General features: G+C 38.1%; 1 protein-coding gene across 5 annotated transcripts; it reads right to left on the reverse strand.

The window, feature by feature from the left end:
• Positions 1-1,292: 1,292 nt before the first annotated feature.
• On the reverse strand, positions 1,293-19,164 carry ythdc1 (YTH N6-methyladenosine RNA binding protein C1). Of its 5 annotated transcripts, XM_051895616.1 has the most exons (17): positions 18,932-19,163; positions 18,171-18,272; positions 17,396-17,688; positions 14,301-14,682; positions 13,347-13,436; positions 11,704-11,757; positions 11,276-11,370; positions 11,083-11,191; positions 10,747-10,864; positions 10,581-10,665; positions 8,719-8,888; positions 4,422-4,501; positions 4,123-4,159; positions 3,999-4,038; positions 3,475-3,540; positions 3,211-3,375; positions 1,293-2,230 (listed from the first exon to the last, which is right to left on the reverse strand). In XM_051895616.1, the coding sequence occupies exons 1-17, from the start codon at positions 18,957-18,959 to the stop codon at positions 2,009-2,011; spliced, it is 2,136 nt and encodes a 711-aa protein (XP_051751576.1). In that variant the 5' UTR covers positions 18,960-19,163; the 3' UTR covers positions 1,293-2,008. The 5 variants fall into 5 exon arrangements, with proteins under 5 accessions (XP_051751576.1, XP_051751575.1, XP_051751573.1 ...); XM_051895615.1 differs by having other exon boundaries at positions 3,238-3,375; positions 3,999-4,159; positions 18,932-19,164; XM_051895613.1 differs by having other exon boundaries at positions 3,999-4,159; positions 14,301-14,679.
• Between the last annotated feature and the right edge of the window lie 307 nt (positions 19,165-19,471).

Here is a 19,471-nt window from a genome sequence, read left to right on the forward strand (position 1 = left end):
AAGAACAGCTTAGATTTCCAAAATCCTGCAGTAATCTGAGCAGGAAGAGTGTGTACGTCTGCTCAGACCCTGACGTGGCTCTAAGCACTTTTCCACGTCAAAGACCGTTTTATAAATGTGAGTGTTGGCGTGGATTTAAGCGTACGCAACACCCTGGATCTGGATGCATAACACCTTTTTAAGGGGAGACACTACAGGCAAAAAACACTGTTTTCATGCACCTGTCAATTTTGAGATTTTGCATTTTTTGGCTTTTCGTGAATCAAAACTTACATACACCAAACTTTAGTTTTATTTCTATCTATATTCTGAAGGTTTTTACAGAGGGGTTTCTTGATATATATGCCTGATTTTACACATTTTATTCCTAAAAAAAAATGGTGAAAATAATAAAGATATCTTAAATCCCCCTTTGTAAAAAAAAAAAAAAAACCTGACTCTAATATGTCAAAAAAAGAAAGAATTTTGAACCTGAGTTCATCCAATCTTCAGATTTTTGTTCTAGAAATGTATATAAATTAGTGCATATTTAATAAGATAATGCCTCATTTGCATATTTAAACATTACAGAAAACTTGTAATACAAAAAATGTTTCCAAATCTTAGTGCAATCAATCTACTGGGGAAGCAAGATAATGTTAGTTTTTTACTCTATTCATCTGAGGTGTCTCGAAATGCTGATTCCTGCTCATGATTTTCTATTTTGCATAGTTGCTTTTCCCCCCAGTTAATCCATTATCATTTTACAAGAAACATTGGACTTGTACAATGTATAACTAGAAGAACAAGGTCTTACATAAATATTACTACATAAAAAGGCAACATTTAATCCCTTAACCTTTTATATTTAGAAAAATGAAAGCTCGCAGAAGCTCTGATCAGAAAAGAAGAAACCCTTTTTTTTTTTTTTTTATTCATAAAAGTCTAGAATTCAAGTATATTAAGCTTCACTTCAATTTTGATTCTTTTTGTAAAAGTATGAAAAATATATATTAAACATTTTGCAGTGCCACTTTTAAATACAATATAGTGTCAGTGTGAATGAAGCATCTGATTACACTTGATGTTAGTGTCCTTGTTACACACTGCATGTAGTTACTATAGTAATAACTACATGTACATGTAACTAAGCCTAAACCAAATCTTAATCTGACCCCATTTTAAATACATGCAGTTAATATTACTCCGTACTTAAATGTATAATTACACTGAAACAAGGACACCTTAAATTAAAGTGTAGTCAAGTACTTTTATTTTCAGTGAATGCTCTATTGAAATAAACGCAAAACACCAGCAATTCACTTTCTTTTATTTTTTTGTTTTGTACAAAAGGTATCCACATAGTATCCAACAGATACTACAACAACAAATGGCTTAAGTCATATTACAAACCTTCATGACATTTATCCTTTCACTGGACAGAGGAAGCAAGTGTGGGAATATTTACCCACTTCCCAATCAAAACACTAGAAAACGAGCCTGGCGTCAGACAAAGCTAAAGAAACATACTTGATACAACAGTCATGTTCAGCAGTGCCTTGGAATACTGGCACCTATGACCTCATTTAAATGTACAACAGAAACCACAAAGACGAGCGCAGTGTTAGCAAACACCTAAAAACTGCAATAGCCACGTAAGGAACAGACCGTCTGCTCAATCCTAAAGCAGGGAAAAAAACAAAACAAAACAAACAAAAAAAAACAAAGGGGAAAGCAGCTCCTTCTCAACAATGTTAAACCAGCAACAGAAACAATGATTAAAAATAGAAAATAAAAAAAGGAAAGAGGGTAAAAATGCTTTTTGGTTTCACAGTCATTAATGCACTGCATGCATGATGATAACAATGGCATGGGATTGATAACATTAAAAAAAAAAAAAAAAAAATGCCCAGAAAGTTCAGCTTTTGGATGAATATTAACTGCATTTTAAAAAAATTATAAACTAAATCTAACACACTATCTACAAAATGGAAAAGGGGAAAAAAAAAAGGTTTAAAACCACTCCTCCCTATCTCCGGTATCGGCCCCTCTCCTTCTCCCTCTCACGATCTCGAATTCGCTCTCTTTCACGATCACGTTCTCTGCCCCGCTCTCGTTCTCGGTCTCGACGCCCGTCCCGTGGCCGGTCACGCTCTCTCTGCCGGTCACGCTCGCGCGGGCGGCTCCTGCGTCCGCTCACCACGGCCTGTGTTCGTCTCAGGAAATCGTCCACACGCATGTCGTAGTCATGCTGCCAAACAAAAGGTTGAAAGTACGAGTCAAAAAACACATCGGCTCAGTTCCAAAACCTCGTGAGCTGCTAAGCAGTCTAGCGAGTCGACCCGAGACTCAAGACGGGCGACAGTAGTGTTGGGACGCTAGCAGGAGTTCACACTACTAACACGGCTATGTTTTTCAGCTGCTTCATGATGTAGAAGTGTCAGCGCTGGGCGATACAGATCATTTCTATCTTGATATATTCCAGATTTTGGCGATATTTGATATTAGGTTGTGGGGGTTGGGAAACAATTCACTCAACTATCTTGATTTTTTTTTTTAAATGATTTTGAAATTGAGTTTATTCAACAATCGATATAATTATGAAATAAAACTAATGAATCAGTTTTGTAAATATGACTCTTAATATACAGTCTGTATAAGTGTATGATTCAATGATTTCCTATGGTCTAGTGTTAAAAAAGCAACAACAACAAAAAAAACCTCACAATATCGAATCACAATACTTGTAGAATCGCAATTCTTATAAATCACAATACATATTGACTTTGCGCCCAAGTATTGTGATAGTATTGATTCGGGAGAAAAGCATATCTTCAGATGTTTCCCGCCATATTGCGTGTTGAAGTTCTCCCCATTCATAGTAATATGAGTGAACCGTCTTTGCATATCTAGGTTTGGTATAATGCGCCACTGACCAACCTCTGATTGGTCACTGCATTCAGCACTCAACACAAATGTCTGTGATTGGCTACAGTGCTCAACGTCATTAAACTTGTTGTAAATAGAAACCTTTGATGCTCATACACATGGGAGCATTTGAAAGCAGCTGCCATACGAAAATTTTTTACGTTAAATGCAAAAGCAAAACTTAACATTAACGTGATGAACAATATTCCCTAAATTCTATATCGTCAGCAATAATATCACAATCATATCGCTAATATTCGATGTATCGCCCAGCCCTAGCTGTTCTAAGTGGCTAAACTTTACCAAACTGGAGGCGAAAGAGCGAACAACCCTCTTTTCCCTGAAGCGGGCATCATGGGGCATGGGATGGTGTCCGGAGTAAGGAGGGTGGGCCTGGGGCGGAGGAGGATGATGATGATGCTGGTAGTACGGGTGCTGGGGGGGGTGCTCCATACCAGGGTACGGGGCCTTCAGATTTAATAAAAAAAAGAAAGAAGAAGTGTGGATTAAAACATGGATGACCAGAACAACAGATACAGAAAACAAAGAGAATCCGCTCAATCTTACCATTCCCTGCCATGGTGGCGGAGGCCCAATGTTGTGGTGGAACTCTCTCATATAGTCATTGTAGGACTAGAAATAAGAAAATAAATGTTAATAATGTTCATTCATGACTTCAGAATCAGAACCAAAAGTTACTTAGCGATTACAATAGAAGATTCAAGTCAACATGGAACTAAAGTCGACCAAAACTGACCCTACTGGCTTTTTAGTGAACATTCCTCGTGTTGCTGCTCATGTTGTTACCCCTCCACCCAAACAACACAAACAAACTTATCTTCATAATCTAACAAATATACATTACCTCCACCTTTGAAACTAATTTACTTTTTCACTAAGGCTTCAATCCCTTTATTCTGGTATATAATGCCCACTTCTTCCAATCCCACCATATTCCAATGGATAAAATAAAGTCCCTAACACACATTTTTTGTGTTTCACCAAGATTTACACCTGCAGAAGATTTCAGCAATAAAATGGGTTGTGAATTGCATTTCATGTTTTCTTAAAAATCAAGAAAACAAACTTACTCCATTGAGGAACACATCTCTCCTAACACCAGTGAAGCGCCTGTGAAGAGATATTACGTTGTTATAATGCGTGATATACCACTCAGAAATGGAGGATAATGAGGGGAAAGACAACAGGACCGACCTGTCCACAGGCTGATTGCGAGGGTCTTGCATAAAACCTAAACGGACAGTGAAAATGAGACCGATTTCACCAATGACAGAAAAGCACAGCAAACAAATGTTTCAACAATCTTGGCAAAAAGCAAACGTTCAGAGAGCAGTTCAGACGCCATTCTGTCACCTAAGGTACAATCCTTAAAACACAAGTCCCTCGTCTCGATAAAGAGCCACAACAAGGGTAGAAGAAAAACTTGTGGCATATTACGGTCTCGTTCAGAAAGGCAGAGGAAATAGGGAGCTCTACACAGTGCAGATATTGACCTGGTCTCTGAGGGAATTCTGGAGTGTAATCAATCCTGGGCCGCTTCCGGTTGTGCATGTCATATTCTTCTGGACGACGCCTACATAAATCAGGTACATTAATGTGAAAGATGGCACTGACTTAAAAAAAAAAAAACAGACAGACAATGTCCATATAAACAACAACAACAACACTTTTCTTTCAGTTATCAGTGTGTGTGTGTGTTTGTGTGCTGGATTACATGTTTTAGCCGATTTCTTCTCACTGTACAATCTCATTTTAGTTAATGAATAACATTAATTGGTGAGCAACTAAATGAATTCTTAAACTGCATGACACATCAAGCCAAACATCTGTAAGCAAGAGCTGTACATTCACACAAACCTAGCATACAATATTCTTTGCATATTAAGATCCTATTTTTTGCATAAGTCCTGCATAAAACAATATTCTGGCTTCAATTCAATCTACTCTCAGCATTTGTGGCAAAATGTTGATTAGGGCTGGATCACAACTGATCAACTCGTTGGCCTGTTCATCTAGATTTTTTATTTAAATGGTTTATTTTGATATTTGCAGCAGCTGTGAGTTTATCCGAGCGGCGAAACCCTTTCAGTTCATCTCTTTACAGACATGCACATTCAGAAGCACATCATGTTTCCAGCATCCCACCGTGAACGTTGTGTTTTTAAGAGGATGAATTAAGTTAAAACGCATCTCGAGAACCTGCAGTGTTACATACATTTTTACACACACCCAAAAAATGATGTCTGACTGGGGTCAGGTGATTGTTAGACCTCATTTAAAAAATCATGGCTACAGTAAGACGTTTAGATAAATGACAATAAACATTAAAATGCAGTTTTGAGAGTAAAGCCACAAGAGTGTGATGGAAATGCTTACTGAAATAAATCTTTTTTTCAGCGTCATGAGCATGTGAAGCAGATAACTTTTGCACAAAACATGCAAGGAGACCAAAGAAGGCAGTCTGTGGTAATCAACACAATGCCACGAATGCTGTTGCTAGAGCTTCACCTGTACTGAACCCAGAACCATCTTTAATACTAGGGCCACATTGATGTGTTTTTAATGCTCAATCCTCAGCAGAGCTCTACATCATTAGTATTTTGTGAAAACATTGTGAAAACTTTTTTGTACACCCAGTGTAAGTGAAATCTAAAGCCTAAATTGACTCATGAACTCAAATAATATCATCAAAATAAACCTCCTAACGCATCTCACCTTACGGGCTGCTTTTCATTGTCTTCCATTCAAGTCAACAAAACACTGCTAATGTGTGAGAGGGACATTCTCGGAGGATTCAGGTGTGGACACGTGTATGACCGTACTGTTTTTGGTCAGGGTCTAGTAGGATGGCCTGTCAACTTCATCAAAAAAAAGTCTCCAAACCATTATTTATATACTATTATAATTTTAATAATATTTTGAATTAGCTTTTATTTTTTTTATCCTTCAGATTTCATTTTAATTTTAGTTACATTTATAGTAATTTTGCTACATGCTTTTGTCATTTTTATTAGTTTTTGTTTTTTTAAATATTGCTATTTAGGCTTAATTTATTTTTTATTTCGGTTTTAGTTTTAATTTTATTTCCAGTTAGTAACTTTAGTGCTTCAACTTTAAAAAAAAATTAGAAATGTTACTACATGAAATAAGTATAATATCTATATTTTAACAAACAAAATAACCCTGTTTGTGTGAATGAATTTCTGTTGGTTTGGAATTAAAACAACAAAAAGCAGCCAATGACATCCAAATAGCAATGAATGTAAAGAAAGTTAGATTAATTTATTTGAACGCTTAATTATTAAATGCATGTTAAGGACGTAATTAAAGTTATTATAAAATGTTACCAATATATTTTTGGATACCATTTCCTGATCAGTCAAAACTGCTACTATTTCGTACTGCCTATCGTTTGACAAAGATAACGCTTTTAAACTTACAAAACCATCCAAGTACCATTCAAGTAAGTATATTTATGTATACATGTTAGCATAGAAGGATTAGTTCACTTCAGAATTAAAATGTCCTGATAGTTTACTCACCCCCATGTCATCAAAGATGTTCATGTCTTTCTTTCTTCAGTTGAAAAGAAATGAAGGTTTTTGAGGAAAACATTCCAGGATTTTTCTCCATATAGTGGACTTCACTGGGGTTCAACGTGACGTAGGCAGAAGTACCGATTCAGTGTTTACAAGGCAAACGCCCTTTACAAAAAAAGGTAAAACAACGATGTCGGACGATTTTGAAGTTGGAGGAGAAAATGAGATGCGAGAATTTTTTCGCCCTACCGCGGTACTTCCGCCTACGTCACGCGTGACCTTTCCAACATGATTACGTAATGCGTGGAGCATCACAGAGCAGTGCAAGACGAGCATTTGTGGTTAAAAAGTATATAAATTTTATTTTTTTAGAAAATGTCAGATGGTTTCTCTAGATAAGACTCTTATTCCTCGTCTGGGATCATGTAGAGCTCTTTGAAGCTGCACTGAAACTGACATTTGGACCTTCAACCCATTGAACCCCAGTGAAGTCCACTATATGGAGAAAAATCCTGGAATGTTTTCCTCAAAAACCTTCATTTCCTTTCAGCTGAAGAAAGAAAGACACGAACATCTTGGATGACATGGAGATGAGTAAATTATCAGGAAATTTGAATTCTGAAGTGAACTAATCCTTCAATGTTACAGTCCTGGACTTTAACATTGGTACAGTAGAGCCCTGCTCAGAATTGTACTGTCTAGCTTTCACTGTGTGTCCTGAAGCCAAAAAAACCCACATGCCTTCAACTGCGCCATGAGGGATTGTTGAACACTTTTGATGAGTCTTTCTAGAAAGATCATTCCTGAACTCCAACACATACTCAATTATTAGGTGTCATTCTAACAAATGGTAAGAAACCCAATGTCAAAAATAACAGTATCTACAGTGGAGAACAATAAAATCTGGTTGAGAGTGTGACATACCGCATTCTTGTAGTTTTGTGACTGCTAACGTTGGCAAATACTTTTAAAGAGTAAAAGTTCATATAAAAGTCCATCTTATGCTTTAACACATTTTAAATGGGAGGGCCTGGTAAAGCAGAAGAAGGGGGAGTGATAAGGAGTGGTGCAGTCCATTGCAAAGCAAACCAAAAAGACCAAGAGAAGATCCAGACATCTGGAAATAACCCTTCTCTTGGGGTACTCAGTCCATGGAGGGCTCAGAGAAACACAGAAGAAGGGAAGGGTGGAGGCATCATCATCATTTTACACCATCTTTAGTCCAAACCGCCTACCTACCACCAGCTGGAGCATCCCATCGATTGAGAGGTAACAAAGAGGGTGGGGAAAGGGGAGGGACGTGTACACATGTAATGCATCCAAATTGGTGTCCGTCAGTTGGGGCTTGGGCCGAACAACGTGTAAACCGACAAACTTCCTCATGACGTTTGTCTGGAGAAAGTAAGGATGCGTTTAAGTCCTTTTTTGGGCCTTTCTTTGAGCACTGGGGTATGGAACAGAGTTCGTGTAAAGCAGTGCTCTATAGGGACAGTCCCTGGTGCGATTCGAGTCCATAAGCACTGCAAACGGGACGACTACCCACTCCAGCGGCTTTGCAGAAGAACATGCTCTCTTTTTTCCCTCCCTCCCTGTCTCTCCCTCTCTGTTTTCATGCTTTCCTTCACCGCTTGACGCTACACCCCGCACACTTCAACTAGCTATATTCTTAAGCACACACTGGAGCTTTTTCTGGAAAGGAAAACCAGCAAAGAAGTCCCAAAATACGCTCCTCTTGAAAGCTCTGTTTAAACAACGACTGCTTTCTGCCCCTCAAATCGATGCGCCATCTTCTCTTTAATTATTAAGGCTCCTTTTAAAAGAGTCCCAAATTTGACTGGCTCTATCCCCCATGGACACTCCTGCAAGAAAAGGCTTTGGGAACAAATTTAAACACAGTCTCATCTACAGAAAGAAACAGACCTCAGTGCTACAACTAAAAAGTTAACTAGACCATTCTGAGGCTTAGGTTGTTAACAGTTAACAGGCATATCAGGTCGATCGTTACACCGTTTCAGCACCCATTAACCATTCAAATTAGCAATAGCACGCAGGATTTACGCCGTGACCTTCCCGCAAAAGCCGCAGCCGGTCCGGTCTGCTCTGGTCAGCTTGGTTCGTGGCTCTTCTCTGACCCTCGCTCAAGTGACGATGAAGACGAAGGTGGAAAAATAACAAAAACACACACTTGTTCCCTTCGCATCAGGTGACAGGGACACAAGTGCGCACTATCAGTCCAAAGAACATTTCTAACCTTCCCACGTCCCGAGGGACGGGCTCTCTGTGGGGTAGTCGGCCCCGAGATCGAGGCTCTGAGTGCATCCTCCTCTTGTGGCGCATTTTGTGAATGACCTGATACAAGTCAATGCTCTCGTCAGGTGGGAAGAGCATGCACAGCTGTGTCCCGCAGTCTGGTTCGATCTCCTGCGGCCGGCCGTTCGTAGAGGTCCGAGCGATCATGCGGGACAGTGGAGAGAAAGAACGTTAACATTTGTTTTTATGAACAAGTTAACCAATTGTGTGCATTTTCATTGATGTCTATGAGGCTAAAGAGCAAATGGAATGAGAGGATAGTGAGAAACCAACAGGAGATAAAAACTGACATGGTCCTGGTCTTATTGCACACAATTCATTGGTGCATTTCAAACAAAAAAAAGTTGTAACATTTCATCAAACAGTAATAATTAACTCTGCCTCTGAAATAAATTGTGTTTTTGGCTGACACTACAAGTTCATCCTCCCCTCCCCTCCAATCATAGGCCTCAACAATAAAGATCACTTTGCCAAACTTTTACTGGATTGAGCCATGAAATGTGAACATTTACTGTAACTGGATGGCACTTCTGACATTAATTAAACCTTTAATTTCCCTCGATGTTTGTTCAGAGTCTGTAGTGCTTGTAAAATTAAAAAAATATTGTTTAAAAAAAAAAAAAAAAAAAAAAAAAAAAGACTTCATAATTTTTTAAAATTTTCCTCCTCTGTTGTTTTCATAATTACAGACCAACAGCTCATTACTTCCAGCTAAACTGTTTATGAATATTTATACAACAGTTCTTTCTGGTTCTGGAATCTGATTGGCTGAGAGCCGTGTGATATTCGAGTGATAACAGTACTCCTACCTTTTCACTGTTTGTATCACTCCGCTTCAAGCGACTGTCATGGTGAGCAAATCTACCCTATTTTTTACACTTGTTGTACCACAAACTGTAGGGTTTTTTTTTTTAGGCGAGAATGTAGTTGTTAGACCTGAAATATGTGACTCATATTTAATCAGTGTCTATTTTACTATTTGTTTTGATGCTTTCGCAGATGTTCGCAGAGAACAGCTTCATCTCAGTCAGTGCTTCGGGTATTTGCCGATGGCTCTTATGTAGATAGTGTTTAAAATGTATTTAATTTGGGGTATATCAAACGGGCAATCTTTGGTCTTAATAATCTATTACTTGTTGCTACTTGTTCCAGAGCAAAACGATTTGGGTTAAGGGGAAAAATAAATTTCATAACTATATTTAAGCTATATTTAACTATAATCCTGTATTAGAGCATTACTTTTGACCGTTTGACTAAATTGTTTGCTTGTGTTTTTATTTATTTGATTGTTTTTATTATTTGCTTGTGTTTGTCTTTTATAATGGCTATTGTTAATTTAAATGTTGTTCAATAAATATTTTATAAAAATAACGTATTTGGGATTGAGAAAGGGTCCGTCAATAGTATAAGTGAAAGTTACTTTATTATGGCGTTAGATGGTGGCAAAGACTCTCTCTATGAGTGAGTCAGAACAAGGGAGTTGTTTTAGCGCTGTTAGGTTATAGATTATTATAATTTCCAGCCATAAATCTAATATGCATGTATCATTTTTCTGGAAAACTAAATAACTTACTGTAAACTTTACACTAACTTAAATATTTTTCTGCTAAATGTAAAAATATGCTGCTAAAAATGTTCGCAGGGCAAGCTAAAAAAACAAAAAAACAAACAAAACACAATGGAAAGAAAACCGAACCACCTGGATCCCTCCTGGTATAACATCCTGTTTTTACAATCCAACCCTGATGGATAAAACCACGTAAAAAGAGATTAATAAGGAAGTTTCATGGTAAAACGGCTAACCTGTCCATCACGTCCAATCTTCACAGGCTTGTGCTCATTCCAGGAATTAGAGAGGTGAGCAGTTTTTGTGAAAGGTAATTCCCGCCTTCAAGCAGAAAGAAAATAATACATCAAGTAGCTCAATTGTAAACTAACTAAAAACAAGACACGTGTCACGGTTTAATACCTGCAAATCCAGTCAATTTTGAAGACTCCTCCAAGCATCTTGGCATTCATGCCTGCGGGCAGAACCCAGTGGATGGGAGAACCTCCATGATGAGACTCAGACGAGAGCCGAGCGAAACCTGAAACACAAACACACATCCTTACCTCAACCTGCATAAAGAAACTCTAAATGAGTTTGCATTCACTCAAATTTTGCGTCATGCCAAATTTTACAGGTGTTACTGTCACTCTGAGGTTACAAATCGCTCTTAAATCACTGCAAATCATGTGCTCTAATTCTCTGGACTGTTGCTTATGTTTGGTATACCTTATGGCAGTTTTTCTTTTTAAGACATACCTTGAAACTTTCCACTCTCCCTAACGGAAAAGATTAGCACAACACTTCGAGCAGAGCGAAAAGCGGCGTTGAGTTTTTTCTCGTTGACGGGCAGAGTGGACCACACACCCTGTGAACAGAGAACACGCGCCATGTTAACGGAGTTAAGCGTCCATTAAACTCCTGAATCTCTTCAAACAGTAAACAAACACACCTTTGCTTTAGCCAGGGAAACATTCTCATGGTTGTTGCTCTTAATTAGGAAAAACCTGGCCTCTCTCAGGATATACTTCAGCTTGCTGGTTTGATCTTTAAAAAGACAAAAGGGGAAAAAAGCATATTAAAAAAACTGGTCACAAAATGAGTAATACTAGTCAGTTCACTGCTCTTAATTTTAACAATGAAAAGAAATATACAGACAAGGATGCATGTGCTATGTTGGATGCTAATATGTTGGATGAAGATCAGACCACATTTTATAAATAATCAGTTCCAGGTATTTTCAAAGGGTTTACAAACTCTGGATCTCACAAGAAAAAACTTGGGATTCACTAATTTCAAAATATTACTGCTAGAGATTACAGACATGGCAATACAATTGAATGTACAAGCATAATCTGAATGTGAGTGTGATGTTCTTACCCTTCCTCACAGCTCTGACAGAAGAGGACAGTTTTTCATGTTTCTTTTCAGACCCTAAAAGTCAGAGAGACACCATGCTTTAACATTCAGCTCAAAAATCAGACAGAAACCGCTGGCGGTCCATGATTTGGACTGATCCAACAGAACATGACACAGTCCAATGCTGTACAACTGCATTTAAGATCATTAAGATTCATTCCCACAGGCTTTACATCATGGTATATGATTACAGAGACAAAATCTAGTTGTTGGAAATTCACACTATTTCAGGTTGCCATCAGGTGTGTAGAAATATAATCATTATGATTCAGCTATCTGTAATCTGACCTGCTCCGCCAAAGATTTAGTCAATTTACACTTCAGCCAATCAACAGTTAAGGCCCTCATATACTTCAAGCGAAAATCAATTAACGAACTGGTGTGACATCATTTCGAACTAAATCAGGCCAAAAGAAAATTCATGTGGAATTTGTTTATGGAAAAGTTTACTCCGGCTGGTAAACACGTTGGACTACCATTGCTCCGTGGCGATTACGCAATATGTAGGTGTGGCCTGAGGCTCCGCCTTCTTTGACGTTGAAATTTCTTCTGTTCAGTCCATCGAGGACAGACGCGAGTGAAAACGTGAACACTGTGGAGAGCTGCTTTATAGCAGAAATTGAAGCTGAAATTCTAATAGATTTTCATGTTTAATGCTGTAATCTGATTACTTTAAATCAGGAGTGTCAAACTCAGTTCCTGGAGGGCCACTGTCCAGCAGAGTTTAGCTCCAAACCCTAATTAAATACACCTGAACCAGCTTATCAAAGTATTCAGGGTTACTAGAAACTTCAAGGTTCAAGCTGGTTGGAACTAAACTCTACAGGACACGGAGTTTGAACTCCCTGCTTTAAAGCAATCGACTGTATAAAGCACGATATAAATAAACATGACGTGACTTGAGCTTGTGCATACACATGCCCATCGCTATGATCAGATACTTTCTTGACTGCTGTTTCATGGTTGTCATTTTTGTTTCATGTTTGGTTTCATTTTGTGTCATTTTTGTTATTGAGAGGAAAGCATGCAGCACATTTTCATCTAAACGCTGCTGTGTCGGGATGTTCACTAACAGTATATTTCTCAGGTATTTCGAACAATTTTTCACCCCTAAACAAAGAGGGGAAAAGAACTTTGTCTTGAGTATATTGGGGCCTTCACAATCCAATTTGTCTTAATGGTTAAGTATTTATTACTGCTCTAACGTTAAACTGCAGGATTGACCGCTGTCCAGTTGATCAACTTTCAACATACCTGTGCTAGTTTCATTCTCTTCTTGCATAATTTCAACTTAATTCATGTCCATTTATTTATTTCCATGTAAAAAGCAGGAAAACATACAGACAAGCTGGTCCTCATCACAAAATAAACCCTTCGAGGGTGACCACCCTGTTGTGACTTATTTTGCAATAATGACGAGCTGACTGTACATTATCAATTACATATATTTCCTCTTTTTTCCACGAGGGCAGAGGCAAGTCAGGTTACACTGCTGACAACTAAAACCTAATCTGAAATCTTTGTGACTTTTAACAGTTTTAGTAGTATTATTACTGTCATAACTATTAATGTAGTTATTGAGCGGTTAAGGGATTATTTAATACCTGAATAGGATTCTGAAGCTGAACTTCCACTTCTATCAAAAACGATTGGTGATATCCCTCTAGCGTGCTTCTCGGCTTTGCTTTCCTCATCTGAACAGTAAACGGGAGAACATGGTCCCTTATGTTAGAATATCAAGGATTATTTGAGATCTCTTGGGCTCCAATTTCTGGCCAAATAGTTTTTCTGTACTTTGATGAACACAGCCAGGTAGCGACCCGTAGTGAAAACTTCTAACAACATGAGATCAACTAATCACAGGTAAGAATACTAAAAAAGGCAAGCTGGAAACGTGATATTTTCGCGGGACCTCTTTAATCAACAGGTCTGCTCCAAAACCCAGTGAACCGCCAACCTGGGCAAAGCGATAGGCATCATAAAGGCGACTCATACAAATAAATCCCAGAAGTCAGAGCAACAATCAGGTTACGGAAGTAAAAACTACATGTACTTTCTCCATGGGGAAATTGATTTTTAACTTATAAACCTTTTGTTAATCGATCTAAAATAGCTCAGTATTTCGTGGTTGAATAGTGAATAGTGTTTGAATGGCCACCCATGAAAAAAATCCTGGTTTTGGCACTGATGTCAAGCCAACATTGGGATTTAAATGGATCACTTTTATGATTCTTGTATGGTGCTTTTCATTTCTGAGCTTGAACGCCGGTGGGTAAACTACTCCTAAAAGTCGTATTGAACCAGAAATAATCCTTTAACAAAGTTGAAGAAGATTTCAAATCAGTCCGATTTCGATTAGTGCGCTAGTCCGATGCTTCTAGATAGTGGTCTAGGTAGACAGCAGACTGTGGGGCGGCTGACTAGGGTTTGGAACAGAGAATTCTGCAACCTACCAGAGAACATCAACAACATGAGCATGAGGATTATGACTGGCACATCTCGAACTGTGTGTTTTCGACTAATAATTTAACCAGACTGCAAGCTTCAGCAGCTCATACCTGACGCCTCTGAGCCCGAACCTGAATGTACGGACTCTCCCTCCGAGAAGGACACAGACTCCGACTGGGAATCACTGGCCTCGCTGCGGGTGTCGTAGTCATTCTGTTCAGTTCCCTCCTGTGGGTCCTCTTCCTCCAGTTCATACTCTTCCTCTTCTTCATCCCCTTCCTCCTCTTCTTCATCCACTTCCTCCTCTTCCTCCTCCTCCACTTCCTTCTCTTCCCCTTCCTCCTGCATGGCCCCTTCCTCTTCAACATCCGAGCAGTTTCCTTCAGAGGAAGCCACAGAGCTGCCGGTCACATATTCTTCAGAATGAGGCTCTTCCTCTCTGGGGGAGCGACTCGCTCTGCCCGTACTGTCCTCACTGGTCCTCCGCATCTTCTGAAAACGAGTGCATGTATTACACACACCATGCTTGCCATGTAACATATGATGGATGACTTGTTTTATAAATATGACTTAAATGTTTTAACTGCAACATAACTGTGGTAGCGGTCTAATTTCTGTAGAGTTAGACACTGAAATAATGGTAAAAATGAAGTAAAAAAAACCAACAAAGATGCAAATACAAATCTGAGCATGTCTGATGTGACGCGAGTGTCGGTGATCAGATAGCTGCGTAGCACACGTAGCATGTATGTGTAATTCTCAAACATGAACAATCTCAGTCTCATCAGTCACTTAAAGGTGCAGTAAGTGATTTCTGAGAATCACTGTTGAAATCAACCCAAACAAACACACCCCTCCCTTCATCGCTCCGCCCCCCATAATGCACAAACACGCAACGCAAGAGTGGATGTCTCTTCTTCATAGCAGAAGCAATTCAAGTAAAGCAAAATAAAGCAAGGATGACAAATGAACATACAGTACAGGAGTATATACAAGCAAGAGTTGGCTGTTAGTAGGGCTGGACGATTATGGCCTAAAATCAAAATCTCGATTAATTGAACATTTTACCTTGATTACGATTAATGAACGATTATTTTGTTTCTGTTTTTTTAGTTTGTTTTTTTTGCCCTCATAGTTCACTGGCAAGGTTTGTACTGTAAATTTGCTTGACTGTTAAAAGGTGGGATATTTTTTCCAATTGAAAGAGTGATCTGACATGACAGCTCACTTTCAGCAGTTATTTTTGTCTATGGTTCGTAACATTTCTTACAGATTTCTGCTCGTTGTAAATCAGATAAAGAGAAATTAGCACAGTACCAGTACGTAATGAGAGCGATTGCGTGTGTGAGTTAGTCATACCGTCTCTCTATTAATTGTGAAGCTGTGGGTTGTAAATACTTCCTTCAAAAGTAGAAAAATATATGCTATAATAAGTTGAGTTTCTAAGCTACTTTAGTGATAAATCACAGGACAGCGCTGACAACTAGTTTCTGTGTTCCTCTCGCGCGATCTTCACGTTTTGCGCAGCTACTGTTTGTATGAGTGTTCGTGTCACAATGCAGCTGCGCGAGCACAGTAGCTCGATTTAATAATACACATCCGATCGTCTAAAATCGAGTGAATGTCCAAACTGGCAAACCTTAAAACAAATAAAACTGACACAGTTTAGTGAAGACGCAAGGCTCACCGCTCGCGCTCTGTCTCTGTGTGTCGACTCAGTTCACCTCCGTGTTGATTCCATGCCACTGACTGGACGGGGCGGAGTCACGTGGCTACACACGCGGTAGTATGTTTTTAAGGGGAAAGTATTAACAGAATTAAAAAAAACGAAATAACCGACATGGGAAAATTACGTCGGTTAGAGGTTTCGATTACTTTTTGATTAATCGCCCAGCTCTAGTTGTTAGCCGCCAGCAGCACACACTTAAAAACAACATTACTCACGCATGGAGCAGAAACAACACAGCGCTGGCATCCGTTATCAGGCCTCCCTTCTTAAGTCACTTAAGCTTTTCTAATATTAACCTAAAGCTCTTGCCTGATCATAACCCTTCTGTTTCCAGTTGTATTTCTCTGAGCTTTTTTGTAATGTCTCTCAGCAATCTCTCTTTCTACAGTCTTTCTTTAAATCTCCCTCTTGCTCACTCTCCTACTTTCAACAGCGTTTCTCAGAAATCGATTACTGTACCTTTAACACAGCACTAGTTAATAATACAAGTTAGAATAGCGATCACAGTTTAATAAAATTCATATGCAATTGCTTAATTGGCGATTTGCTTTAACTAAAACAAATCATGTCTACAAACCAAACATCAGACTATCAATTAAAGGCAATCATGTGCAGCCTCAAAAGGAGGTGGAAAATAGGATCAGACAGTAAACAAGCATTACATCAACATCTAATTATTTATCAAATTTTCTTCTTAAACTTTTCTTCTCTTCTGATCACTATTAACATCTTTTGTAAAGCCCTAGGAAAACCGTTTTATTTTTTTACCCAAACTGTGTTACCGTTTTAATGGTTAAATAAACTGAATAATAAAAAATGTCTAATCTATTGCAAAAACTTTTACAAATTAATGTTATTGAAATTAACAAAAATGCGTAACCTATTCAATCTATTCTGTATTTTTCCTAAATTCTGCTTAAATTTAATTCATATTAACCCGGTTTCACAGACAAGGCTAAGCTAGTCCCAGACTAAAAAGCATGTTTGAGCCGTTTTAACTGAAAGTAACTTGCACTGAGATATCTTAAAATTGGTCAGTGTCATTGTTTTGTCTCAAGATGTACGTCAGTAATGTTTTTTTCTAGTGTGCATTTATAAAAGCTACTTAAATATCCTAAGTGAACTAAGGTTTAGGCTAAGCCCTGTCTGTGAAACCGGGCCACAGTGATGATGACTATGCAATGTTGTTTTTTACATTTGATCACATTATTCAATTTCTGTAGTATTTCTTAATACTGTTAGAAAACATTTGTGCTTTTTTTTTTTTTTACCGTTTACGGTAAAAAACTGATGATATTTTACTTAAATTAGGCTAGTATTAGTTTTGCTGTAAAGTTGGTATAAAAAATTGTAAAAATTCACTGCATCAAACATTTGTGTCGTAACAACCTGATTGCCAGCAATAAATAATTATACTGGTTTTTTTTTTTATGGTTAGCAAAAAATATTCTTAATGCAAAAGCCATCCTCTCTTACCTCGGCCAGCTCAGGCAGCAGGGGTTTGATCCGTCTCTGGGAGTCTCGGCTGCGGGATGGGCCTTTTTCACTATATCCTTTAGGCAGATCAGCTCGGGATCCTCTTCCAGCATGGTTCTTTCTGTCATCATAGAGGTCTTCTGGTGCGTGTCTTCCTCTGGGATTGCTGGTCTTTTTGCTGTTTGATCCAGAAGAAGGAGCAGCTCTCTTTAATTGCTGTCTGGTAGTGTGTCCTGAGGCTCTGAGCCGCTTCGCATCCTGGCTGTCTCCTCGTTCGTGCTTCCTTTTAGACCCTGAGGCATAAGGTAAATGATCAGTTAATGTGGTAACAGAGCCAGACATAAAAATTTGGCATAAAATGGAAACTGCAATAGTCTTTTGCGGGACTTGATATTGTCCGTGGGGATTGTTGGGGTTTGCTATTGGTTGATCTCATGTGAGTGACAGGTTGCCCCGCCCTCGTGCCAGTAAACAAGTCATCAGAGAAAAGATGTTGTTGCAAGAAGGAAGTTAATTTCATTAAGCATTACGAGGAACATAAATAAAAAAAAAAAAAAAAATTATGCACAAAGATAAATCATTTATAATAAACACTGCAATATTACATAAAAAAATAGGAATGGTCCTTTTTGATTGAGTCTAAATATTTTGGATGGACTACAGTATCTAAAACAAATCTGATTGTTTACAAGTGTGAATAGTTTGTCGAAATTGGATGCAGTGTGAATAAAATCTGATCAGGTCAATGTTTTAAAATGGTGTTTTGCACAAGTACCTTTTTTCTCATTAACATCATGTTCACTCTCAGGGTTGTAGAGCTCATCATCCTGGTCAGGAGCATCAGTCAAAATGTCTTCCAGCACATTCAGCTCCCCGTCTGGAAATGAAAGCACACAAATGTTGCATTTTAGTTTAATATACTGGCATGTTTTAGGTCACTCACACCAACATGAAACACAATAGAATATAGTATTACATACAATATAGAGTAATACGTTTTATATATTAATATTACAGATTAAAAAAAAAATCAATTCAAATTAATACTGCAAAAAACATTTGCCAAAGTGATGTTTATTATTAAACTGTTCCCGTGAACATATTCACGTAAAACTCTAATTCTACATTAGCAGAAATTCATCCATTGTGAGACATCAGATATTGAAGTTACATAACATATGTTTTATATATTATATAGAACATAACAGATCTATTTATGATGCATAACTTAACCGCAAATGTGTCATATACGACAGGTAAATCAAACTGATGTTTATAAATATATACATAAAAAACAAAATCCTCCATAATACGTTAGCATAATGCTAAGCTAACAATCACTGTTATGTTTCCTCAACAAATGTTTATCTGTTCGTAATGAGTATGTCTAGGAAGAATGTGGATGAATTTAAGTAAAAACTTAATAATCATCAGCTAATATTTTCTATAATCAGAAATAAGAAAAACACAGATGACGATTTTTGTTAACAAATCTGTGGCGAATACAGGCAAAAAAATCGTTGAACGCAACGTTACCTTTCTCATCTCTCCTGTCGACAGACATCTTCAGCCCCCCGTGGATTAAACACACTTTAAAGCCCCCCCCTTTCTCTCTCTTCCTCTAGATTTGTTCTTAAGAACTCTGATGATTCGTCGATATTTTACAAAATATTACACACCATGAAATGTTTTGTGCTTTGAGTGTGTTTGTCTGCTGTAAAATGGCGGATCTCTTCCTCCCGCATCGCAGTGTGAATCAGGGTTGCCAAATATTCAGAGGTTTTCAAGCCTTTGTTATGCGCACGACACATCACTGTCCCAACTGTTTATCATTCACTGTTGCTAGTTTTCAAATGCAAATGACTTTCAATTTTAATTGTTTCTTGTTCCAGGCCCTTATGGAAATCTAGCTATAATAACTTATTTCGGCCTACAATTGTGTGGAATTTATATAATCTTGTTTTCTCTCTCTCTAAATGCCTGTCCCAGTTTTGGCTTAATTTGCCCCAATAAAGTATAATGACAAGTTAGTGTACATGTAGCCTATATTAGTTACCAAAAGCACAGCACTGATGA

Source organism: Ctenopharyngodon idella, chromosome 5, assembly GCF_019924925.1.
Source record: "Ctenopharyngodon idella isolate HZGC_01 chromosome 5, HZGC01, whole genome shotgun sequence".
Taxonomy (NCBI): Eukaryota; Metazoa; Chordata; class Actinopteri; order Cypriniformes; family Xenocyprididae; genus Ctenopharyngodon; species Ctenopharyngodon idella.